Here is a 23,912-nt window from a genome sequence, read left to right on the forward strand (position 1 = left end):
AAAACCCAGCAGCAGAAGATCTGAGAGCTTGTGAAGGATTATAGAGCGACAAAGAGTCTGCAATTCAGGCCAATCCCAAACCATTAAGAGCTGTAAGTAAAATAACCTTTAAATCTATTTTAAAAGGACCATAATTTTGGAAATTTTTGTTTTCTGAACATTATAGCCTCATACAGCTGCCGGTGAGGATCTGCTCTGTCTGTAAATGTTGGCGATATTAGCAAAAGGGTGGGAGTTGTTTCTTATTTACCCTTTGAATATAGAGGGGCAGTGTCTTAATTTTAGCTGGTCAAGGACGGCAGAGCGGCAGATGGCTACAACCAGACCTCTGAGCACAGACTGTTCAGCCGAAGACAAAAAGAAAGTAAAAGACAAACAGCGAGAGAACAAGACAGCCAAACTTGGGAGGTGTTTATTGAAATAGCAGGTCCTTGTAGATCCTCTCACCTGAGGATGCGAGCTCAACCCTGCAGTCTCAGGGATCTTTCATCCGGCAAACAGCAACTCTGCAGAGACTTATAGCGCTCGCTGCACTGAGTCAGACTTCAAAGCCCTGTGTGGTGTGTGCGAGCGGGTATTTATGTGTGTCTACTGTCCCAGTTAGACACAGTGGGACTTGGAAGAAAAGGTGCTACTTTCCTTTCTTTGATGAAGCAAGAGGTGAGAGGGATTAGGAGGAATGTGTGGGAACCTGCAACGTGCAGATAGTTTGTTTGAAGCAGACATTTAAAGGAATATTCCCACATTTTGGGAATTACGCTGATTCGCTGTCTGGCTGGGAGTTACATGTGATGATCAATACAACTTTCATGTGTCTGTTAAATATAAAGCTACAGCAGCTGGTGGGCTTAGTTTAGCTTAAAGATTTAAAGGGACAGGACAAACGTTGCTCTGGGACCAACCATTATTTTAACTACTGACACCTGCATCACGTTTCTTATGCTGCTTTAGGACGTCTTTTACAAATATGCTCCACAAATTGCTAGAATTAAAAAAAAAAAAAAGCTAAGGATAAAAAAATATATCACAATGACATTTAAATTGATTTTGCAGAATTGTTATTTTTTTAAATGTTTTTTTCCAAGTCAATTACTTGTATGAATAATTTTCAGGTAACTTTCTTGTACTTTTTCCCAATTCTTTGCAAATCTTATGCTAACTTCATGTTTAGTTGTTTGTGTTATTCTTTAAATTTGTTACTTTGTCTCAATTTTGCCACATAAAGTACTTTGGGCTGCATATTTGTATGAAAGGTGCCATATAAATAAAGTTGAGTTGAGTTGAATTGAGTTGCATCAAGACAGTGGGGTTTTGTTAGGTGTCAATACTACTTAAAATTAAAAAAAAAGATCATGGTTTGGCTTAAAATGTATGTTATTGTGATGGTGGGGTACATGAGGTGACATATTTTTGTACTCAACTTAAAATTTGTCAATGTTAACTTTTGATTAAAAAAAAAAAAATTCTCACCTCTTACGCCACGTTTAAATTCAAAGTCAATGCAAAGACGTAGACAGATTGCAAATTCACCCTGGACGGCGCAAGAGTGCAGTTGAAATTTTTCAACTCGAGCAAGAATTTTGTACAGAGACAGAACAAATAAGGACCTGAAGGGCTCAGAGATCAGTGAGTAAAGCTATGAAGTTACATGGTAAGCTCCGAAAATACACCTATGCCTTGTGTAAGCCAGTTTTGTTGAGAATTGGGTTTTGGTCTCTAAACCTTACGACTAAATGTTGTTGACACTGACGTGACGTTTGGCAGACGTTGGATTGTGGTTACTTAACAACACAATTTAAAACCAATAAAATATATACGTTATCTGTCATCAGGGTGAACTGTCCCTTTAAGATTTGCCTCCTAACACAAAATGAGATAATTTTAGTTTGTCTTAATTGGCCGCCGATCCGCTCTCAAGGCTGACTTGGAGCAAAAACCAACACACAAACGCACTCCGGGCTCACTTGGGTAATATTTTATTTACTCATTAATCTTCAAAACTATTTTTCATAATAAATTTCCACTTTATGTTCATCAAAGAACCGTAACAATAAAAATAAAAGTAAATACTGTAGAAAAATTGTACATATAGAAAATAAACATGGTTAATGAACACCTAGATGTAGAATCCCATTGGTTGAGACGCCTCCTTTGTTTCAGATGGCAACACAACAGAGAAAGAGAGAGAGAGACAGAGAGAGAGAGAGAGAGAGGGGGGAAAGAAAGCGAGACACGGAGGAGGGCGGAGAGGGAAACATACTAAACAAGGGGAAAACAAGAGAAGGGAGGAAAAGGAGGTCAAGGCCAGTTAAGGATGGAGAGAATAAGGGAATATGTTGAGTTAATTTTATACTTTGAGATCTCGCACGGTCCTTTTCGTGTCCTTTCTCGTCCATTTTGCATGCATCTGACTGGTTGGAAGAACTGGAGGGGCTTGCTTATGTCATGGCACTGTTTGTATTGATATATCACGGAGCTACAATTCTTGAGGGCCGCAAATGTCCATAAACAGATACCGTAGCCCAGCGGAAACCCATCTGTCTGTCGTGTATTGGTCACGTCATGAGTATTGAGAAATCAGTCAACCAATAGCATGAAGACAAAAGGACGCAAAGAGAGAAAAAGCCGATGAAATCAAAGCAACTCAGGTTGTCATATCGTCAATGGCATCATGAACTTTTCTATCTATTAGCAACACATGGTAACATTTACTTTGTTCTGTTTTTGATTCTTTTCCTCGGCTGGTTTTTGCTATAAAAAGGTGGTTGGTTAGAGCGGGTATAGTGGGCGTGGCCTATAAGACATCAGGCTAGAAAACAGGCCGCAGCCTGTGGTGGACGCACACATCCAGGTGTTGCGCTTGGAGTCAAAACCCACGGCAACACCCTTCCTCCTCCCACAAACAAACCTACCACCTCTGGACTTAGTGGGACACGCCACCACTTCACGGCACAGCTCGGAGACTCAGGCATGCAGCACACACTCGAGATGGTCACACTTTTTGTCGATGAGGATTTGAACTGATTCGGAGATTAAATCATGGTTGAATCCCACAGACTGAAAAACCATTTTGTATTTAGGGAATACTTCAAGCCAAGGTTTATGATGGTGGTGCGTCACGGTGTAACCTCTGGAGTTTCGGTATAAATCACACGGAGTAAGATAATTCACGTGCAATAAGACCCCCCCCCTCCCTTCCCCAAAGAGTCTATACTGCCCGAATGTTCTTCATATTCATTATCATTGCCATAACAATTATCATAATGGTCATTTTCACCATTGTCTTCTTGTATAGTCTTCAGTGTCAGTTATGAAGATATGGTGGGTCTTTAGCATTGCAGGTGTATATCTGCAGCTGTATTTTTTGTGTGTGTGTGTGTGTGTGTGTGTGCTGTGTGTATGTGTGTGTGTGACACCGCAGTCATGCACGACTGGTGTCTGTAGGTAGCATCTGAAGTCTCAAGTATCCTGTCCAGGAAAATATCTGATTCCACCTTCGTGATTTACAGGGTGCTGTAAAACATCAGCACCGCTGCCCATCCGTTACATCGACGGCACCAGCCCTGCCTCGGCCCATTCGCTCGTAATTCACCGTATCTATGGCTACACCCTGATTTCCCGTCCTGTTGCTTCGGGGTGACACTTGGACCGTCGGTGTGCTTGTTTCTTCAGCTGAGTCCCGTCTGCTATCAGGGAGGAAGGCCAAGAAGCTTGGAAGAGACACTTAGTGCTTGTCTTGGTGCTTTTACATCGTCTTGGTGCTCTGCCTCCGTCACTCAACACACTCAGTCTGCCATGTGCTTCACTTAAAAGCCTTCCTTGACCTCTCGGAGTCCCACAGGAGAGGTCGTACTGTGGCAGGGGAGTGACTGGTCTCTTTTATCTGGCCCCAAAATGGTTCTGAACTGGGAGTTGAACTGGTGCTTTTTTAAATCATTTGGAATGGTGTTAATGTTCATAAAACAAGCCTCTCTCAGAGGCTCTGCTCATTGGTAAATACTGTACAATAAGGGTCCACGCCCTTGGGCCAGTCTGTTTGTGTGTGTGTATGTGTGTGTGTGTGTGTGTGTGTGTGTGTGTTTGTGCTTAAATGTTTGTGTACTTGTGTGTGTCTATGTTTGTGCTTGCCAGCATGTGTGCAGATGTGATTATTGGAGAGTAAACATTAACATCAGCATGTCTATGTGTGTACTGTACGTGTGTATTTTTTATTTTTTTTGTTGAGAATATATCTATTTATGTACATATACCGTTATATATAAAGGTGTATGCGTATATGTCTGTGTGTTGGACGTCTTCCACCTCAGACGTAGTACTCCTTGTCTTTGTTCTTCTTGTTCTTGGAGATCTTGGCGATCCCCAGTGGCTTGTCCTTGGCGCTGCCGTTGGGCTGTGTGGCTGAGTTGCTGATGTAGTTGCGGCTCTCATCCACGTGGTAGGAGCCCTCGTCACGATTGCGGTACTTGTACATGGCGTAGAGGAGGATGAGGATGCAGAGCGCTGCCGCCGCCACGATGCCCACCACCATACCCGTGGTGCTGCTGCTCTCCCGGACCACCTCGGATGGACCTGGGAACACCTTCACCTCCGGCAGGGGAGGGCGGGCTGTAAGGGGAGAAAGGAGGCGTGCGACATTACATTACAGTTTACTGCACACATTATTAATTTGTATGACATGTCAGCGTGATGGGTAGAGGGCTGGAGGGAGAAGATATAATGCATCATCATGATGAATTATGAATCCATGTGCATTTTGCATAATGCTACATGCTGGCAAGGGAAGGCTGCAGCTTCGAGCCAAAGCTGTTTGCATATTATCACATAATGTGTAAACAGATTACATTACACCGTGTTGAGAGGAGGGTCGAGCACAGGTGCACAATATATCAGTTTTATTACATACATCTGACACTTTATGACCAAGACAAGCAGCGAGGACTGCAGCGGGGTGATATACAGTATGACACCGTGTTAAATGATTTCGGGTTGCATGTGAATTCTTTCTACTGGATGGAGGTGGGAACGAAGGAGAGAAACTGCTATAAAAAGGAAGTATGAATAACAATAGGTAAGAGAGGGAGTGGGGAGAGGGTGAAAGCAGAGTGGAGATGAAGATTGGGGAGTGGACGGAGAGTGTTAGGTAATGCCTGGAGGCAAAAACCTAAGTGGAAATGAAAAATTCATTGGAGCGAGCGACCAAGCAGCAGCAAAAGCTGAGCGACAGTGAGTGTGGAGGACAGAAAAAGCCCTCAAAGAGGCAGTGTGGTGTGTGTATTTGTAGGGAAGTAGGCATTCCAAAATGACACATCAGACTAGTAAATCTAACAACTCACTTGCCTGATCGGACAAGAGGTAAAAGAGAATTAAACACACGTTTTTTCTGGAGCTGATGATGGAGGTAGCTAAGGAGTGAGCCATCTCCCCTCCTTCATATCTCTGTTAAGAGTTGCACATGCAAAGTACCGCAGCGGAAGTGCATGCAAGCATTTCAAATATTCTGGAAAGTTTAGTTTAGTTTTGAAGTGTGAGAATGCAGGCAAACCAAGGATCACAAGGCTTAAGGCAAATTAGATTTAGAGGACTTTTTTAACATCATTTGTTTGGGACGTTGTTTTAGGACAGCTATAGATGGACGGGAGAGATGGGAGAGAGAGGAAGGATGACATGCAGCAAAGGGAAGCTGCAAATGACAATACGTGGGGCACACTCTACCAGGTGCAAAAGGTTGCCCCATCCTCAGACTTTTTAATGCCACTCAGCATGAAAGTTAAGGCAGTTTTACAAAAACTAAAGAAAAAAGAACATGAAAAAACATCACTTTCTTATGATTAGGGGCAATTTTGCCCAAATGTTTCATTGAAACATGAAACATGATTCCTTTGTTTTTTAGCTGAGACAAGAGTAGAACCAGTGTTGAGATACTGTATGTGTCTGCCTTGATTCCCATCATGCAAAGTTGGAAAAACCTTTTGCATATATTACACCCCTTATGCACTGCATTATACCCGGTTTCAGACGTGCTGCAAAATCTTGGTTAAATAGACAATTTTCGTTTAATTTGCACTTCCCGTGTTGTCCAGGATATATATGTATAAAATTGATAAAACCAATTATTTTAGGGTTTTACAATATAATGTCAAGAAAAGAGATTTTATAAAATCCAATTCCCATGTTGAACCATTTTAAGTCTTTCTGAAAGCTTGCTTTAGACATTTAAACACCAATTGAGGCCTTCATTTTAGATTAATAAATGTAATACATAAAACTTTTAAGAATACACTGGAATCCTGAAAACTCTGTGTATTGTGCAGTTTGCTGCAATTTGACAACAATGTGCATAAAATTGGGTCTTTTTTAATTTCAGTCTTTGTTGTGTGATAACTTGGGGAAGTAACGATACATTGATCTGGATCAATATATTGATTCAATTACCAACAATCCAATACTGTCAATGCAAACTGAAAACACTGATAAATATCGTCATCTTAAAGATGCGCCTTTATTATGAAATTTCGATGGCGCATCTGCGTCACCATTTCCATCCACTTCCTTCCTAAATATTCAAACAGCGCTGGCGGTCTAGCACCATACAAAGAACGATAAGCTGCTAAGAAACAGACAATAAGGATATTAAACTTAATTATGGTATTCAACATGATAAAACAATGTTCCCATTTCACAATTCAATTACAATCGAGTGATTTATCTGAGACATACTTTGACGTACCTGAAATGTTATTCAAGAAATGAATCTATTGGCTGAATTACCTAACATGATTTGTTTTCTTTTTCTTTGAGCTTTTCAACCTCATACTTCAACAATCATCACATCAATAAACTGAGTAATAATGAGTGAAGTTGTTCTGTGTCCTCTGTGGTTATCTATGTTGGGTTGAGTTCAGGCAGGCATTGAGGCTGAAAACCCGACAGTAACTCGACACTGATGTTGTCTTTTATCAATCACAGGCCCCTGAGTATATAAGAAAACCTGCATTGTATTGTATCATATCCTTTTGTAACATATTGTATGGTATCGTACTGTGGCAGTCTTTGTAATATCAGAAAATATTGTATTATTACCCCAGAAATCATTACCATATCGTATCTTGATAAAACTTGAATTAATGTTGTGTATATTTTATTGTGTTCTATTTTATGATCAATTTTAACATATCTAAAGTGAATTTTAAGCTATGTATTATTATTATTATTATTATTAATAATATTTGCTCTCTTAGTAATAACTGCAAATAAATAAAACAATTTGTATAGAAACACTTTAACACTGACTTTGGGCTTTCTGATCTACTTGCCCAAGTGAAAAACAAAAACTTTAAGGTTGAACACTGAGGGGATGAGGGGAAGTCTCACCTGAACTGGGGTCACAGGGGTCAATGTCTTCATCATCACTGGGACACTCAGCTGACGCCACCAGCAGGTCATCTGCCGACTGCGGAGAGAGAACCCAGAAAAAAAGTGGAGAAACATAAACACACGTATAAAGACACTTTATCCACAGACACCCTGCGCTCCACACCCCTTCTGTTTATTTTCTACATGTGTGAGCACACAGCATCAATCCATCGCCCACCCTTTTTCCAGTTTGCCACAAACACTTTGCCTGTTTACGGCCCCCGGTGATGGCAGGCAGCCAGAACTGGAGTACCGAGGAGAAAAGAAGAAAGGAGGAGGGAGGAGAGAAACACTGAATCCTGTTTAAAACCACAAGGGGACAGTCAGTTATCATCTCCTACTCTCTTGACCCTCCCCCTCTTTTTTTCCTCCTCTGGACTCTCCACACCTTCCCTCTGTTCTGCTCTCTCCATCTGATATTGGCTGGTGTTCATATGTGTTGGAGAGTGCGCAGTGTGAAGCCAAACGGAGAAATAAAACCACTTTTTTGTTGGTTTACATTAAATATTCCTGCAAAGCCCTTGATAGTTCATTTAAATCTCCTTTACTCAACACCTCTCCATAAGCACCATGTCAATAACCCACTTACATCCAACCTCTAACCTACATCAGCCGAGCAATATCTCAACCACCGCTCACTCTGCGTGCCTCGCTCCCTCTCTATGGGAAAAGCGCCCTTTTTCCTCTCTATCCTTGCTCCTCCTGTTGCCATGGCAACTCTAAGTTCAGGCTGTTAAAAATGATGGGGAATAAAAAAGAAAGAAAAAAAAAACCCTCAGTGGGGACCTGTGCATTGATTTGCCATTCCAACCAGTATGAGGAGAGAGGAAGGAGGAGGAGGGAGACAGATGGATGGATAAAAGGAATTTTAGGGGGGAATTGGGGAGAAAGAGAGAGAAAGGAAAGACGGGATAGGAGGAGGAGGACTTCAAAGTGCTGCGGTCTTTACTTAACACCGTGCTAATGTGCTCCGCATATTCATGAACTACTGTTAAACATCGCCCGCCTTGACGCTTCGGCATGAGAGATGTGAATGTGTGTGTGTTTTGTTTTTTTTTTTACCACACTGGGCGCTCAGTGCCAGCACTAAATTAAAATTGGATTGTGATGCATTGCAGTAGATGTTAGTAACCCACAGAATAAAGGAAGACAGCGGCACAGCTATAAAAGAGAAGAGCTCTAGAGGCAGATTACAACCAGACCAGAACAGAATCTGAACCAAATCAAAGCACTAAGTGTTCGATGAAGCTTACAGGCTGTGTTTCAAACAAAGCTTTTTCTCCGTCCTTGCTTTGTTTGTCCTCGCCTCCTTGTATTTGTATATTACATAAGGTTAGAGACCACTATTCATGTGAAGGAAAAAAAGCACTGCACTGGCCTTGCACGGTGTGGTCTTGGATCCTGACAAGTCTACTGTGGGTTTAGTTTGGCCTGAAACATATATTAAGTTATTGATGCTTGACTCTGTCTCTTTCCTCCGCTGCTTTTCCAATCAGTTCTGCCCACTGGGCTGTCAAACGCTGCCCGGGTGAGCTTAGCCTCTGGAATTCAGCCAGTCAATAAACCTCTGTGCCTTTGCCAGGATCCAAATAGCACGAGAACCAATCAGCCGGTCGGAAACACATCACCCCTGATCAATGTCGAGCCACCACGCTTGATTATTGATCCAAAGATATGTGACCTCCGCCGAGACCTGCTTTGAATTACTAAAACAAAAGCAGACAGGTAAATGTAACAAAGGCCCCTCCCTCTGATCAGCTGATCGCCCCGTTCAACCGGCAAGGTGTCAATTGTGCTATTGATCCACCTATCACACTGGAGACAATGAACACGAGGAGACATGCCAAACACGACTTAAATCACATCAATAAACCAGAAGTTTGTAGAGGATATGTCCTCCGCCCCTCCCTCTGTCCCCTCCCTCTTTGTCCACATCTTTTCATAGTCTATCAACAGAGCATGCTGACATAATGACGGACACAGATGCACAACGATAAGAGGGACACACAGGAGGGAAGACAAAGGATGTCTGCATGCTGAAAGAGCAAAATCTCTACCTGAGCAGCCGAACAGTGCCAACGACCGTCCATGCCTCCCTGACTGCCTAGTTCACACATAGTGGCTGTCCTCACTCACACTCTTTGCAGAAGATTCAACAGCTTGTCTGCTGCTTTCACAATCAAGCACACAAGTACGCACACAAGCTCTATAATAGCCGCTCCATTGCTGCTCTATTGCTACTTAAGACACATCTACACAGGCACACCAAATCAGGCTGAAGTTGGCAGGTTGATGAAGAGATCCTGGCGAGAGAGGAAGGAGAGAAGCTAGCTCCACTACTGCAGATGGTGAGATAGACTCATACACCCGCCTGCATTAACAGCCTATCACTGGAGCTCAACCACAGAGAGAGAGAGAGAGAGAGAAGGAGGGAGGGAGGGAGGAGAGACTGAGGGGGGGAGTGATGGGTAAATATGGAAAGCTATGGAGGGAGAGAGAGCAAAGAAGAAAGAAAAAGAGGAAAGTGAGAGAGAGAGAGGAGGGAGAAAGTATCTCTAGAAGATGGATAGCAAGCGGAAGACAGGCAAGAGGGAGATGTGAAAGATGTGGAGAGCGAAAAAAAAAAAAACAGACAGGGAGGGTGGATAGGAGATAGATGTTCAGAGGGCTTGTGGAAGTGTCTGGGTCAGCTGATTCTGGATAGCCAATCGAGCGGTGCTCTGAGCCTCAGGTTTTTCTCCTATCAGTCTTCCCATCAAACACAGGTACACACACACACAAACACGCACGTCCACAGACAGACACCAAACATCAAAACCAAACTCTGTGACTCAGAGCAGCCTCTAGCATAAACACTCACACACACACATGCACACACACACACTCTCCTCGCTGGTGCTCAGCTGTCATGCATTATTAATCCCTTCCACTTTTCAACATGCAAAAACAAAAAAACCTCAAGACTTCAGGAGGAGGCACGTAACACGTTCGCACCACACAAAGTACTGACAGGAACCCATGGGGCGACTTAAGCACTTCAAAACACAACAAAACACGTGCCATGTGTGTGTGCGTGAAATCGATAAATTGTTTGGACCCCGAGCACCTTTTTGGAAGACATCTCACTGCCCCTCCTCTGATGCAATGTGCTGCAATTCAAGCCTATTGTTCTCAATCCACCTGAGTGTTTGTGTGTGCATTCTGCGTTGTGTGTGTGTGTGCGTGTGCGTGCGTGCTGGTTAAGGCCAGGTTGGTTGCCTGGCAACACTAGGCAGCCTCAATGGAGGAGCTGTAGATTCTTCTTAAACAGGACTGACATGCAAATACACAGAGTTTGGGAGCCGGCAGGAGTGGTTGGACTTGCACAGATGATGAATCATTGGGACAAATGACTGAATACATTTTAATACTTATTAAGGGCTTATTTTAAGATGAATGAATTCAATGTCTTTTAAAACTTTTTAATGATCTGTGCGAACCCTGAAGACAAATCTTAGTGCAGGGGTGGACTGAACCATTTTGCACCTCTAACCCTTTGAAACCTGGATCTACATCACTTTTCTTGGGATGCATTCAGATGCTTTTCAAAGTATTAAAACCTTTGGACTCTGAGCAAATTGGTTTTATTTCTTTCAAAAACATGGGGAAAAGGCGATCAGCAACTTGGCAAGAAATGTCCTGCAAATTCCGAGACATTTGTAGGTTTTCAAAAATTATATATATTTAAACAAGCTAGGGAAAAATATTAGTATGTAAAAATATCATATGTTTCCAATTATGTTATAATTATTTTAAGAACTTTTCCCTATGTCATTTCCTTATTAGTTGTTGACTTTCATTTTGCTTTTGCTATTTTCAGGCAATTTTCCTGTACTTTTGACTCATTTCTTGCTAATTTGGTGATTCTTTTTTCTCATTCAAGCCAATTTGCTCAGATTTCAAAGGGGTTAGAGGGGCTTCAGAGAGTTTCCACTATTGTTTTTTTTTATATAAAAAGTTCAGTTTTCCTATAAATTTATTTCATTTTTTTTTTTTAAATTTATGTGTGGTACCAAGGAAGAAGGTATTGGTTACACCAGGCCAACTCTGAGAGACTCATGAAGAGTTTCTACCCTCAGGCCAAAAGGATCCTAAATAAAGACCCTACACCACTACACCCTTTAGACATATATTTATAATTATTACAATGTTTTATATGTAAAAATTAAAGGATCTGACAGATCAGGTTTTACTGGCACTGTATTCCTATGAGCTCGTGTGACAAATACACTGAACTGAATAATTAGTCCTCTTATAAATAAAAAATGCAATCTAGGCTTTGGCGTTTTGTAATATTTCATACCTTCATGACATTTTACCAGGGTATATGGTATATGACCACTCCATCCAAACAGCGAGTGCTGCTTACATTCAGCTTTTCCGGCTAATAAATACTGAATAGAAACCCACAAAATGTTACGAAAAATAAGATTACAACACCTATTTTCCTTATTAAACAGAAAAATACAACTTTACACCTTTTCAATTCAATTTTCTCTCAGCCATGAAAGACTGACAAGGTTAAATTGCCTGGTTAACTCATCATAAAACACACTTTATGTAAACTCGACAAAAACAAAACTCACCCAGACTGTCTTCGTAACCCACATTAGCAATCTAGTCAGTAAATCCACTCTCCAACAATCACCAGCTCTGGTTGGGTCAAAATAATTACTTAATCTATCTAGTTACATGTCAGAAAACAAGGCATTATTTCCCACGGTCTCTCTGTGCCGTTGCTGGCCGGCAGCTGTTTACAGTCCTGTTACTTATCCCTCCATCACGAGGTGTTGTGGTGTGTTTCAGCTCAGCTGCCTGCTCCACCAGTAGAGGCGGGAGACTGATGAGCGCCTGTATTTATGACAACATTAAAAAACATACCTTCAAGATTTCTAAATAGCCTGATATACTGTCATACCATGATACGGCTCAAGCCTATTGCAAACGAAACCAAACTTTTCACGTCAGGCTTTTCAAGGTCCCCTCCCTCCTCGACCCCCCCACTACAACACCCCTGCAGATGAGCACACTGCATCATATTGAGCCTATAGTGGATCTGACCTACTTCTCATACACTGATATTGACTCCAGTGCACAACTCCCAGATTTAGCCCCGACATCAGCATATCACAAGAATGGGAATAGTTCGTTTAAAACGCACAAACAAGAGGCTAGATTGAGAGGTGAAGTGTGAAAACAAGCCCCTGTGACGACACTGTCACTCTGCTGCACCATCCATCCAGCTCCCATATCCATTATTGATGCCTGAGGCTTAGCTCACAGCCCTCTGCCTTCTATTATTTATGTCTGAAACAGCTGGCGGTTTATACACAGAGGAGCTATTCTCTATGGGAGTCTGGATGGGAGAGAGAAAGCAAGCAGCGGGTAGTGGGGCTCACTATCTCCATGGCAACTTGTATCATTGGGAAAAAAAAAAATCTTTTTCAGTGCGGCAGGCACAGTTTTATAACACAGAAGAAGAACTGCAGTACACACAGACACCCACAAAGAGCCCGACAACATCTCACCAGTGATCTGAACAAAAGAGTCTGTGGTGTACCTGCTCATAAGGTATCCTTTGCCATTAGCATCGACTCTACAGCTCCATCCACTATAAATACACACAACAGTCGTGCGTTTCTATTGTTGAGTCCCATTTGCATCAGTTTACAAGACGCATATTATGGAAAAGCTATTACAGCCTCCATTAAAACAAACATTTCTCCTGCCGTAATTTAGTGGGTAGGGACCACTTAGTTGAGAATTTGCCATCTAATCCGATCAATGTGAATGTGCTTTAGCAGAAAAATTAAATGTGTATGTGAGCCTTTCATTGATGAAATGTTTCTAAGGAGGTATGATTTGCAACTTTTTATATAGATGATGTTACAGAGCAAATAAAATACTATTATCATCCATCAGAAGGAAGAAAAACATGTTGCAATTTCTGAAAAAAAGGACATGCAACAGAGAGGGGTTCATTTTTTAGAGCAGTATGTTTTCTTATTGATGTTTGACTTTGTTAGACAGGACGTCCTTGCATCTCATCACAGTAAGACTTCTCAGGTATTTGGTTTTACATTTCATAGATACAAATCAATGATTAAAGCAGTATTTGCAGAGTTCCTACACATTTTACTTATGAAATTTTCAAACTTTTCCATAACGTTTTACCCAATTTCCATGACTTCATTAGAAGATTCAATGTGTAGGATTTCAGGGGACATATTGGCAACAATGGAATTTAATATAATATAATAAGCATGTTTTCTTTAGTGTATAACAAGCTGAAAATAAGGTATGTTATATCTTATATATAATATGTTTTGTTACCTTAGAATGGGCCGTTTCTACCTACATAGGAAACAGGTCCTCGTCTACTGAGATCGCCATATTGTACTGCCATGTTTCTACTGAAGCCCAAAACAGACAAACCAAACACTGGCTCCCGCCAGGGACATATGCGTTTTCATGTAGCTGCCACAGTTAGAAACTCCTCCATGACAAGCAGCGTCCGAAAAATACATTTTTTGAAAACATGACACTGCTTTATTCAGTGTTTTTACCAGTTTAAATCATCTGGCCCAAAGGTTTTGAAGTGGAAGAGACCTCTGCAGATAATTCAGCTTTGGTTATAATCCTCCTGAACAATGAGCACTAAGGAAATTTTAATCGAGAAAAGTTTCAGCTGGTTGCAATGTGCAATCCTCACTACTAGATGTCTCTAAATCTTGCGGGAACTGTACACACTGTTCCTTTAAGTAGCTTAAAATATCCTTCAACGAGCAGTTTGAGGTAGAGTTCAAAATGTAGAGAGGTAAGCATGTTTTGTTTCCTCACTACATTTTGGCCACGATTCTGCTGCAGAGAAACACAGCTCTTAACGAGTGCTGCACGAATTATGTGACTGCATCGTGTTCAGTGCTAATCTAACTTCAGCTGATTGTTAGATGCGAGAATGGTTGAAACTGCTGTGCTGGTGAAAGGGTAACATTATCTGATAACTAACTCCAAATGTTTTGTGAACATTTTAAACAACAGCCAAAATAATGTGTATTCAAAACTTTTCCAAAACATTCTGTATATTCCAACCCATTACCCAGCCTGAAAAGAAACTTTGTCTAATTTCATAACTTTTCGGTAATATCGTGACTGTGGGGGCCCTGTATCTGCTCTGAAGAGTAGGAACAAAGTTACAGATATAAGACTTGGTTCAACTTTTAAATCAAGGTCTGTTTGAGCATCCTAGTGGCCCAGGGGTCTAAGACACTGACCATGTAATCTCATCGTCCACAGTTCGAGTCTGGCTTTAATGCATGTCATCACCTCTCTTTGCTACCTCCTATCTATCTTCTCCTATCTCCTGTCTGCTCTCAACTGTGTGCTGACTAATAAAGGCCAAACTGCCCGAAAAAACCCTTTATGCTCTCATATGTCTTGGACTGAATACTGAGTATTTATTATTATCCACCTTGTGCTTAGATCCTGAATGACCTTCTCGTTATCTTTTCAAATTCTTTAAAGTGGAAACAGACAACTTTTCCCCCTCTAGTGTTTCCAAGTGGTATTATTGTTGGCGCTGCTGCTGCAAAACCAACCACAGGGCTTTTATTTTTCCCTAGAGCAAGTACCAACAACACAAGACACAATGCATTTTGTTTACTGCCATTGCTTCAGTTGATCTACCGGCCACCATTTCCTCTACTAGTTTCAGTAATGTAGCTGAGAGTTACAAGTTACTCAAGAAGTTAGTTAAAAAGTAACATTGAGGCTTGTAGTCTGAACCAAGATGGAAAACTCTTTTTTGCTTCTCAACGACAAAAACAGCTTCACTTCCTCCAATCCTTCACAATAAAAGCCCTTGACTTACACAGTGCATCACTCCTCTAAGAGACAAGGCGACAAAATGGCTTACAATAACTGCAAATAATTGATTTATTCATTGATTATGTTTAAATGCACAAAATATTCTTGTTTTGCCCTTATTCCAAAAAGACAATATATCTGTCTGTTTACATATCTAATGAAAATTATTATTCCACTATTATTCACATTTACACACAGCTGTGCAAACTCCAATCATCAAACTCTATCATGTCATTCATCACATCAAAATATAGAAAAGTTGAATGGCTAGAGCCGCTTGTGCCATTTTGTGTCTTTGCCTCAAAATAGGATTTTGAAAAACGTTCTTGGAACATCAGATTAAAATATTTCCTATAATCATTATTGCAACTTGTAGGTCACATAAGCCAGTGATGTGGGAATGTTTCCTGCTAGCTGGGTATGTTGTTCCCCCATCGAATAAAATATTGTCATATTATGAATTATAGTGGAACACTAGTGTGTAAGTAAACAGTGTCACTAATACTCTTTGTTAACGGGGATAGCTAATGATGACTGCCAGGGAAAACAAAAGCGCTATCCTCTTCACGTTTTAGTGGCATAATGGATGATGCACTTCCTCTGTGTCGTAAATCGAGCCTTTATTTTCCAGGGAGATTGAACCCGGTTGCAGACATAATTGCATTGAGACAGCAAGGCCTATAGGGGCTAATGATGTCATTACACTATAGCCATTACATTGTGCAATTAACATTTACCTCATAATGATAAGTTAAAGTAAAAACTTGCTTCCCACTGTCTGTAATTCTCTTGTGTTTTTAATGCCCTTTCTGTTTTAATGCTTTATGTAGAACACTTTGAATTGCCTTTGTGTGTACAAAATGTACGATATAAATAAAATGGCCTTGCCTTGAGTGCAGTTAAAAACAATCCCACTCCTCCTAACATATCTTGCTATCCCCCAGTCCTTGATTAGTGGGCTGTGTGCTCGCTAATCCTCTTACTGAGCTTGAATAGAAACTTATCAAAGCAAATTAACACTTTTTAATTACCAATTGTCACAGCAAAGGATGACGGCAGCAGGGTGATAGGACGTACATGTACAAGGAATTACATACATCTTTGTATGACCACACACAGCTCTTCATACACAAGTTGTGAAAAATGTGCTCTGACCTGCTGTGTGGCGCCCTGTTTCCTGTTGGTTGCTGTGGTGGTTGTGATGTCACTTATGGAGGGGGCGGAGTCAGAGCGGTTGCCTCCGGCTGCAGCGCTGGACTGCGGGGTGATGGAGGAGGATGGCATGTCGCCCACCAGGCGTGCGCTGCCGTCCACCCTGATGTGCGGGTGCCCCTCGGCGGCCATGTTGAGGATGCGGAGCCCGTTGTAGTAGAGTCCGGACAGCTGGCCCTGGAACATGCCTGCGCTCCGCTCACCTCCACCAACCCTCACTGTCGTCTGGCTGTTGAAGATGGTCAGCTGGCGACCTAAACACACACACACACATGCACACACACACACACAAACACGCAAACACGCAGCACACACACAAACACGCAGAGGCACACCAGGAAGGAAAGTGGACAGACACACGCAAATACAGCCACACACACATACATACCAGTGGTCACATACATGCATACATACACACACAAGAGTGTTTGAGTGTTACACAATCCACCACCCCCAAGCCATGGTGAGAGGATGGGATAGATTAAGCATGGCAGAGCAAATCGAAGCCGTGGAGAACCGTGGAGAGAGACTGTGAGAGATAAGAGTGGGAACAGAGATGAAGAAGAAGAAGAAGAGGAGGAGGAGGGGATGGGGGGTGAAGAGACTGAAAAGTCGAGGAGGAGGATGAAGAGGCAAAGAACAGAAGGAGGAGGAAGAGGCAGCAGATGAGAGGAGTCAGAGGGTCCTGAGAAGACGGGGCTGACAGATGGTTGCTATGGTGATGGCTGTGCGGCACGACATTGTATTTGAAGGAGCAACAGACAGGCAGACAGAGAGACAGAGATCTAGAGAACTGTTGTAACAGCCCTATGAAGCATGCACAGGTTATAAGCTCTAGCACTGCTCACTGTTAAAGGGACTAGAGGCTAATTTAAGGAGCTCTGCTGAAGTTTAGGATTAAAACTTTTACATTTTGTCAAAAAGCATTGCTCTATTAGTCATTTCAAATTTACATAATTCTTACATGGCACAATACTTTGCATGTACTTTAATTTACAAAATTGTATTTTCAACATATAATTTAATAAATGCTTTATTGTTTACAATTTGATGATAAACAGAATTATTTACCAGTCTTAATAAAGCATCTTTTATCAGTACTTGTTGTCTATTTTCTCATTTATTCACATTTAAATCTCTCCATCGTCCCTTTAACCTGATATTATCAGATACACACTAACAAGATACGTTCACAGGCACTACAGTTTACACAGTATTACACACTACAGCTGCCCAACTTTTAAATACTTAGTTATGGATTTATTTTTAGATGTTAGTTGATGGTGCACAATATAGTATATTCAACTGCCTTCAAGTTGTATTTTTTAAGCTCAAAGTTTTAAGGAATTTTAATCAGGGTTTTTACCTTTGTCGAGTAGCCAATCGTCAACTACTCGACCGAGCCGATAGGGGATTCGCTGTCTGGCGATGGCCAGGCGCTCGTTATCAATGTTGCCTTTAATTTAGAGATGAAAACACAGTAGTAATTACGCACATCCAAACGTGGTACAGGAGCTGGATACAAAAAGAACAGCAATGAAAAGAAAGTAATGGTCTGCTCATTGTTAGCATGCCACTGCGTTAAGGTAAGCTTGATGTGCGAGAGAAAAGAAGAGGAGCTGAATTCACTATGTTTCCAGTGAGCGGACTCTTACTCTCTGTTCATTGGGTTTAATTTAAAGAGACATTTCAGGGGTTAACATCTGCAAGAGCACAGGGAAATAATGTTACAGCTGCTGTCTATACATACTGTCTATATGACTGACTGAGTTTAGAGTTACATACAGGAAGAACCCTCACACACACCTCACAACAACTAGCATTTAGCATTTTAACTACCTACAGCCTCATTGTGTTAAAGACTACTACCTAAGATTACCACTTTATATATAAAAACCAACAAAGATAAAAACAAAAACTATGTTCAACAAAATACACTTTTTTTCTTTTTCTTATTTTTTCTTTTAACTCTTGTTAAACATTTAACTCAAAATATGACATGTTTTTAAATTATTGTTTGTCCAAAAATGCACCAACTGTTATTATTTTCTTTTATGGTGAGAAAAACAACCTGAATTAAATATTTTCATAAATTACCTTTAACACTATTTAACAGGCCTAACATGACATAGCTGGCTAATATACAAGCTATTGTAATAACTCTCTCTTTTTATGGTTTAAAAAGTCATGTTTCATATCAGATCACACATATTTCATTTCAAACACAATAACATAAAACAAAGCGGCAATTATATATATTTCTCAACTTCAGTGTTTGGATAGAAACATTGATAGGAACACTGATGTGATTCATCCATCAGGAGGTGGGTTGATTTGGACTAAGGTGGAGTAAGCTCTGTCCCAGGACAGGCAGTGCTGTGGTGGGTCGGAGGGTTGGGCTTATGTGGGCGGGGCAGGGCCTACCTGAGGGATAGCGCTCTATGACTGGCAGGTCATCCAGTTGGAGGGTTGCATTGCCTCCGCTGCGGGTGAACCGAATTATGTGGTACTTTCCATCGTTGACAAACTTGGAGCTCTCCTCGATGTTGATGTCATCAGTGCCAACATTAAACACTACTCTAATGTTGCCTTTGTCCTGAGGAGGAGACAGACGGAAATGCTCAATGAGGAATGTAATCATCTTAATAAGCTAAGGATATCCTTTCTTATCACATTTTACTTCTAAAATTTAGTGTTCCCACGTGGCTGTCTGTGTTTTTGTTTTAAAATGGCTTTTCCACTGGCACTTTTGACCATGCTAAGTCAAGCCATGTCGCATTAATTTGTGCTTCCTTTACTAGTTTAAATGCAGAGTCGTGCCTAATCCAGGGTGTTTACAGGTAATTATGCACTTAAGTTTAAGATAATTTCATGATAATTTTTAACCAAATTTAAGACTATTTTTGACTTTTTTTCCTTTCAAAATTGCAGGTCAGTATAAAGTTAAGTAGTACATGTGTGGTCCTGTGCAGGGGCATGTTTTATGTAGGAATATGGTTATCAAAGTGAGTTGGGTTAATCTACATTTTGCCAACAGATAAGTGCAAGTATAAAGTAAAAACACAGTGTTTGGTTCAGTCGTGGCCTTAAAGATTTGAAACATCAGAGATGTTAACTTTCATGCAGAGGAGTTTCGCTCAGTTTAATGTAAAAACATTAAAAGGTGAATAAACAAAATTAGATTAAATATTTGTGGCAATTAGACCTGAGAAATTCCCATTCAAGACTATTTAATGACTTTTAAGGCCTAACATTTATGACATTGAAATTTTAAGATTTTGACCCGCAGACAGCCTGCAATCATTCCCAGTCATGCTCAAGATAGACAATCTCCAGAGTTGGGTGCAAAGTGCGCGTAAATGACACAAAACAGGTTGTGGTGAAGTTAGATGGGCTTCATCATCATTATTCATAATGTGAATAAAGACACTCAGAGGAGTGATGCATATGTCACATGTCTACAAATGATTTATTTCACTGCTCTATTCAAAAGCTACTGGCAAGTTTTAAGGTGGGATGTTTTCTTACATGCTACTCAATGCTTGAAGTGGCATTGAGAATCAATAAACACACCTTAAACACCAATAGGGCAGCTTTAACCATTTGTTTTTATTGTCTCTCTTGCATGTCATACACCTTAGTGATGATTGGATCTTCATTTGTCTAAAAAATATAAATCATTTTCAACTTTGAACCTGATTATGCAAACTGATTCCTCATTTAGAGAAAAAACAGGGCAGCGCGTCATTCTGGCGTGCCCCATGAGCAGTTACACGTATGCTACTGAGATGCTTCAAGCATCCTGCATATGTTTGTGTCAATAGATAGATTATTGGCTTTAAGCTTTTACTTTGATACAATATTTATAGTGTGAAAGAGGAGAGAGAGGAGATGACATGAAGCAAAGGGCCGCAGGTTGGAAGTGAACCCACAGCCATTGTGACAAGGACATAGCCTTTGTACATTGATCGCCTGCTTGACCGGGTGAGCTCGTGCCGCAAGAACATTTAAGAAAATCTGACAACAGCAGACCTACGGGAAAGTTGTTGAGCACAATAACACCAGCAGGCCGGCCATAAAAACGCTGGTTTTCAAGAAAAGATGAGTTAGTTAAAGTCATACCTTCAAGCGCGTAGCCCTGTTGTATCGGAGATGCAAATCCCTGCTGCGCTGGGCTGACATGCCGAGCAAAGCCAGCATATGTGTATGAAAGAGCGCTGCTAACAGGTCTTGGGAAGTAATATTGCATATGTGAAAAAAAAAGTTTTATAAAGCCTTTAATGGCTCCAGAGGGAGCTGTGTGAAATTTGATAAATTGCCTCACATAAGTCAGTGTCAGGGGTGAAGACTAGAGAATTTGGAAAATAGAAAAAAATTGAGAGAGAAGAGAGTTTATTAGTGGTCTGTAACCCGCTGCTCCTCTCTGCTGCAGGCTACCAATTCGAGGTTACAAAAGCTTCCTCTGGCGCAACACACCTGAATTATCGACTGAAATTATTGTGGTTGATTTGCATTGTGGGCAATGTAGACATAATGTTTTAATAAGGAGGAAGAATGGATGGAATAAAAAAGACAATATCTCTAGCTGTGCTACATTGATCTGTGATGTCGTGAGTCTGATAATGTTAAATGAATGCAAAACGAAATCAGTGGAGAACTCTTTTAACTTCTTCATTCTGTCATTTTGGCCAGGTCTCACTTGTAAAGAAGATAATGGGTCTGTCCAAACTCCCACACTCGCAGTCTGTGCAGGTTCTGCCATGATTGTGTAATAATTGGACGTGAATAATGACATTCACACTGGATTCAATGTGCCATAAACTTAGATTTCTTCATGTCTGTATGCATTACAGCCGGCCACTGGACTGGTGTTTCTCAGTAGACTGTGGTGATTTGTGGGCTCACTCTGAAGCGGTATTAGGGTGAGTGTGCATCCAGTGTCGATTCAGTGTACTGGCTTTTGTCATTTTTCAGACGTGGGACACACTTGCCTACTACCTGATGGCCTGTGAATGCGCACAAGCTGCCACAGTACAAGTGTGGCTATTGTGACAGACCTAATGTATCTTATGAAACGCTGTGGTTAAAGGAAAGAAACAAATGAACCAAATCTAGTCAGTATGTACTGAATAAATGAACTCCTCAAAGAAGAGCAACTGTACTTACTATCTGCAGCTGGAGGTAGTCTCCCAGACCAGAAGCGCTGTCAACCCGCAGCAGAATGGCGTGTTTCTGTTGGGTGCTGAACCCAAGGGCGAGCCGGTCTGCCCTGGTGCTGGGACGTTCATTAGGGGGCCACGTGTAAATCACCACGCCTCCATCACGGCCAAAGATATAAGTGGTCCCGGCTGGTCCACACAGATAAAAAAATAATAATTGCAACCATGTGCATGTGCCATAAACAGTGTAATCTATCATCACAGGTTCCCTGCTGCAGCTGGCACCTCAGCCTTAATATTTAATACAACAAAACTCTTAAATGTCACAGTTGACTGGCCTTACACATTTTGCTTGTTCCTCCTACATGTTGGAAAAAAAAACTGTATTCCCCGAACTACTTCTCCAAGAACTGACTCATACAGATAACAGCATACCATTGTTGGACTGGCTGCAGGATGACTAACCAATAACCAAGTATCTTCTTTGTTTGGCTGCTGAGGATAATTTGTTGAAAATGCAAAGAGGCCATTATTAAAGAGAATTTGAAACTTCACACTGAGCAGGTGATATTTTTGAGCCACTTCAGAATGTTGACAGTGCCCTCACCTGGTGGTTCGAATAAAATACACACACAGATGCTTTGACTCAGTGTTTGAAACACAATCATCCAAGCGCATCAGTTTTAGACCTGCAGTTATACACTTGGGTGAGTTTTCTGCATCGTAGAGACATTTAGCGTGAGGAGTCAGGTTTGACAGAAAGAACAGGACAAAGCAGGCATAGCATCTTCATATGCATATTTAAAACTGAAAAAGACAAGTTTTTTTTCTTTAACTCATCATTTTGAGGCAAATGTGGATTGCACAATTCATTGGCTATAGGGTAATGACACCACCAGCGTTACAGTCATACTGATATCCTATAAGCCTTGCTTTCACTGTGCAATTCAGTGTACCATTGGGCAAAGTCCATTATCTGGTTAAGTAACTGGCGGTTTTGTCTTAATTGTATTCTGGCCGAAAAAAAGAACATACAGGTTGGTTGACTGGTGTTAGATGATAGATACACTAAAATGAAATTGGAATAATGATAATGTAATGTAATGTTTTCATATTCTGACTGCTGACTTTATACGTCTGCTCTGTTGTCAGTGCCATCTGGAATATACAAACTGCATCAGTGGCACCAACAATACTTGGAAAGGGAAAAGTTAAAAAAATGTCTTTTTCCACTTCAAACCTGATGTGAACACACGTATTACTACAACTAGATCTGACATGTATTTTAGGGGATTTGAATACTGAAATAAGCTTTTTCTACTCCCTTAAACTTACTGTCTGCACGATGTTCCATATCATTTTGTCTTTCAGATACTGATTTCAATATCTGAACTTGCATATTTGCCACAAGTGAGTACAAAAATTAACAGCTGTATACTACTAACCCTGAAAATTAAGCCTTGCGGGCTGTAGATGTTGCCTGTCTACATTGGGGATTTTCAAATGTAAAATACTGCCAAATACTACTGATATTTTGCCCATAGCTGATTTTAAACTGAGAGATCTATTATTTTTTTTCCGCTCTAAAACAGTCGTTGTTAGTGGCTGCACAGTGCTGTTTTAAAGCGGCAAACAAAAATTTGATTTCTGGGCAAAATGCTTTTATCTGGGTGTGATTGGTTCTTTGACAAGTGTTACCTGACCCAACATTTCAGGTAGTATTGAAGGCATTTTTGGAACAATTCTAGTCTACACCTGATGTAGTTTTCTCCACTTAGGTTTGAGTCTGAGAGAAAAAACAAACGGCAAACTCTCACCATCATTGCATAGTGGCCCGGCATACGACGTCATGCTGCAGTCACAGGTGAAGCCCTCCCACTGCTGCAAACAAACTCCCTGATTTGAGCAGGAGTCTTCTTGACATGTGGTGCTGGGACCTGCAGTGAGAGAGGTGGTGGGGCGGTGGTGGGAGGGTGCAAAAGTTAGGAGAAGATAAGCAGAAGACACTCCTCTGATTTTGTCTGGAGCCCAGTGTTGTCACAACAGTATGCCAGTACAGTTTGTTTTAGACCGCATTTCCTTGAAACATTTTGAAAATGGCCGGGTAGACTGTTGTGCTGCAATGACGTTATGATTAGTAGTATTAGTAGAAAATCATTGTGAGGCTAGGATATAGTGGGTAGGCTCCCATTCTTTAACAGAAGATACTAACTGAAGCTAAAG

The 23,912-nt window shown here is 41.1% G+C and overlaps 1 protein-coding gene across 19 annotated transcripts in view; it reads right to left on the bottom strand.

The window, feature by feature from the left end:
* Positions 1-3,371: 3,371 nt before the first annotated feature.
* Positions 3,372-23,912, bottom strand: part of nrxn1a (neurexin 1a) — a 90,157-nt gene continuing 69,616 nt past the window's right edge. For 12 of the 19 annotated variants that reach the window (XM_042507603.1, XM_042507620.1, XM_042507609.1 and 9 more), the window contains 7 exons: positions 23,507-23,626; positions 21,697-21,878; positions 18,955-19,126; positions 17,897-17,986; positions 16,474-16,784; positions 7,372-7,450; positions 3,372-4,605 (listed from right to left, as the gene is read on the bottom strand). In XM_042507603.1, coding sequence (XP_042363537.1) covers positions 4,304-4,605; positions 7,372-7,450; positions 16,474-16,784; positions 17,897-17,986; positions 18,955-19,126; positions 21,697-21,878; positions 23,507-23,626 — 1,256 coding nt within the window. In that variant the 3' untranslated portion in view covers positions 3,372-4,303. The remainder of the gene's footprint in view (positions 4,606-7,371; positions 7,451-16,473; positions 16,785-17,896; positions 17,987-18,954; positions 19,127-21,696; positions 21,879-23,506; positions 23,627-23,912) is intronic. The other 7 variants (XM_042507619.1, XM_042507622.1, XM_042507618.1 and 4 more) reach the window with 1 other exon arrangement.

Source organism: Plectropomus leopardus, chromosome 19 (genome assembly GCF_008729295.1).
Source record: "Plectropomus leopardus isolate mb chromosome 19, YSFRI_Pleo_2.0, whole genome shotgun sequence".
Lineage (NCBI taxonomy): Eukaryota > Metazoa > Chordata > Actinopteri > Perciformes > Serranidae > Plectropomus > Plectropomus leopardus.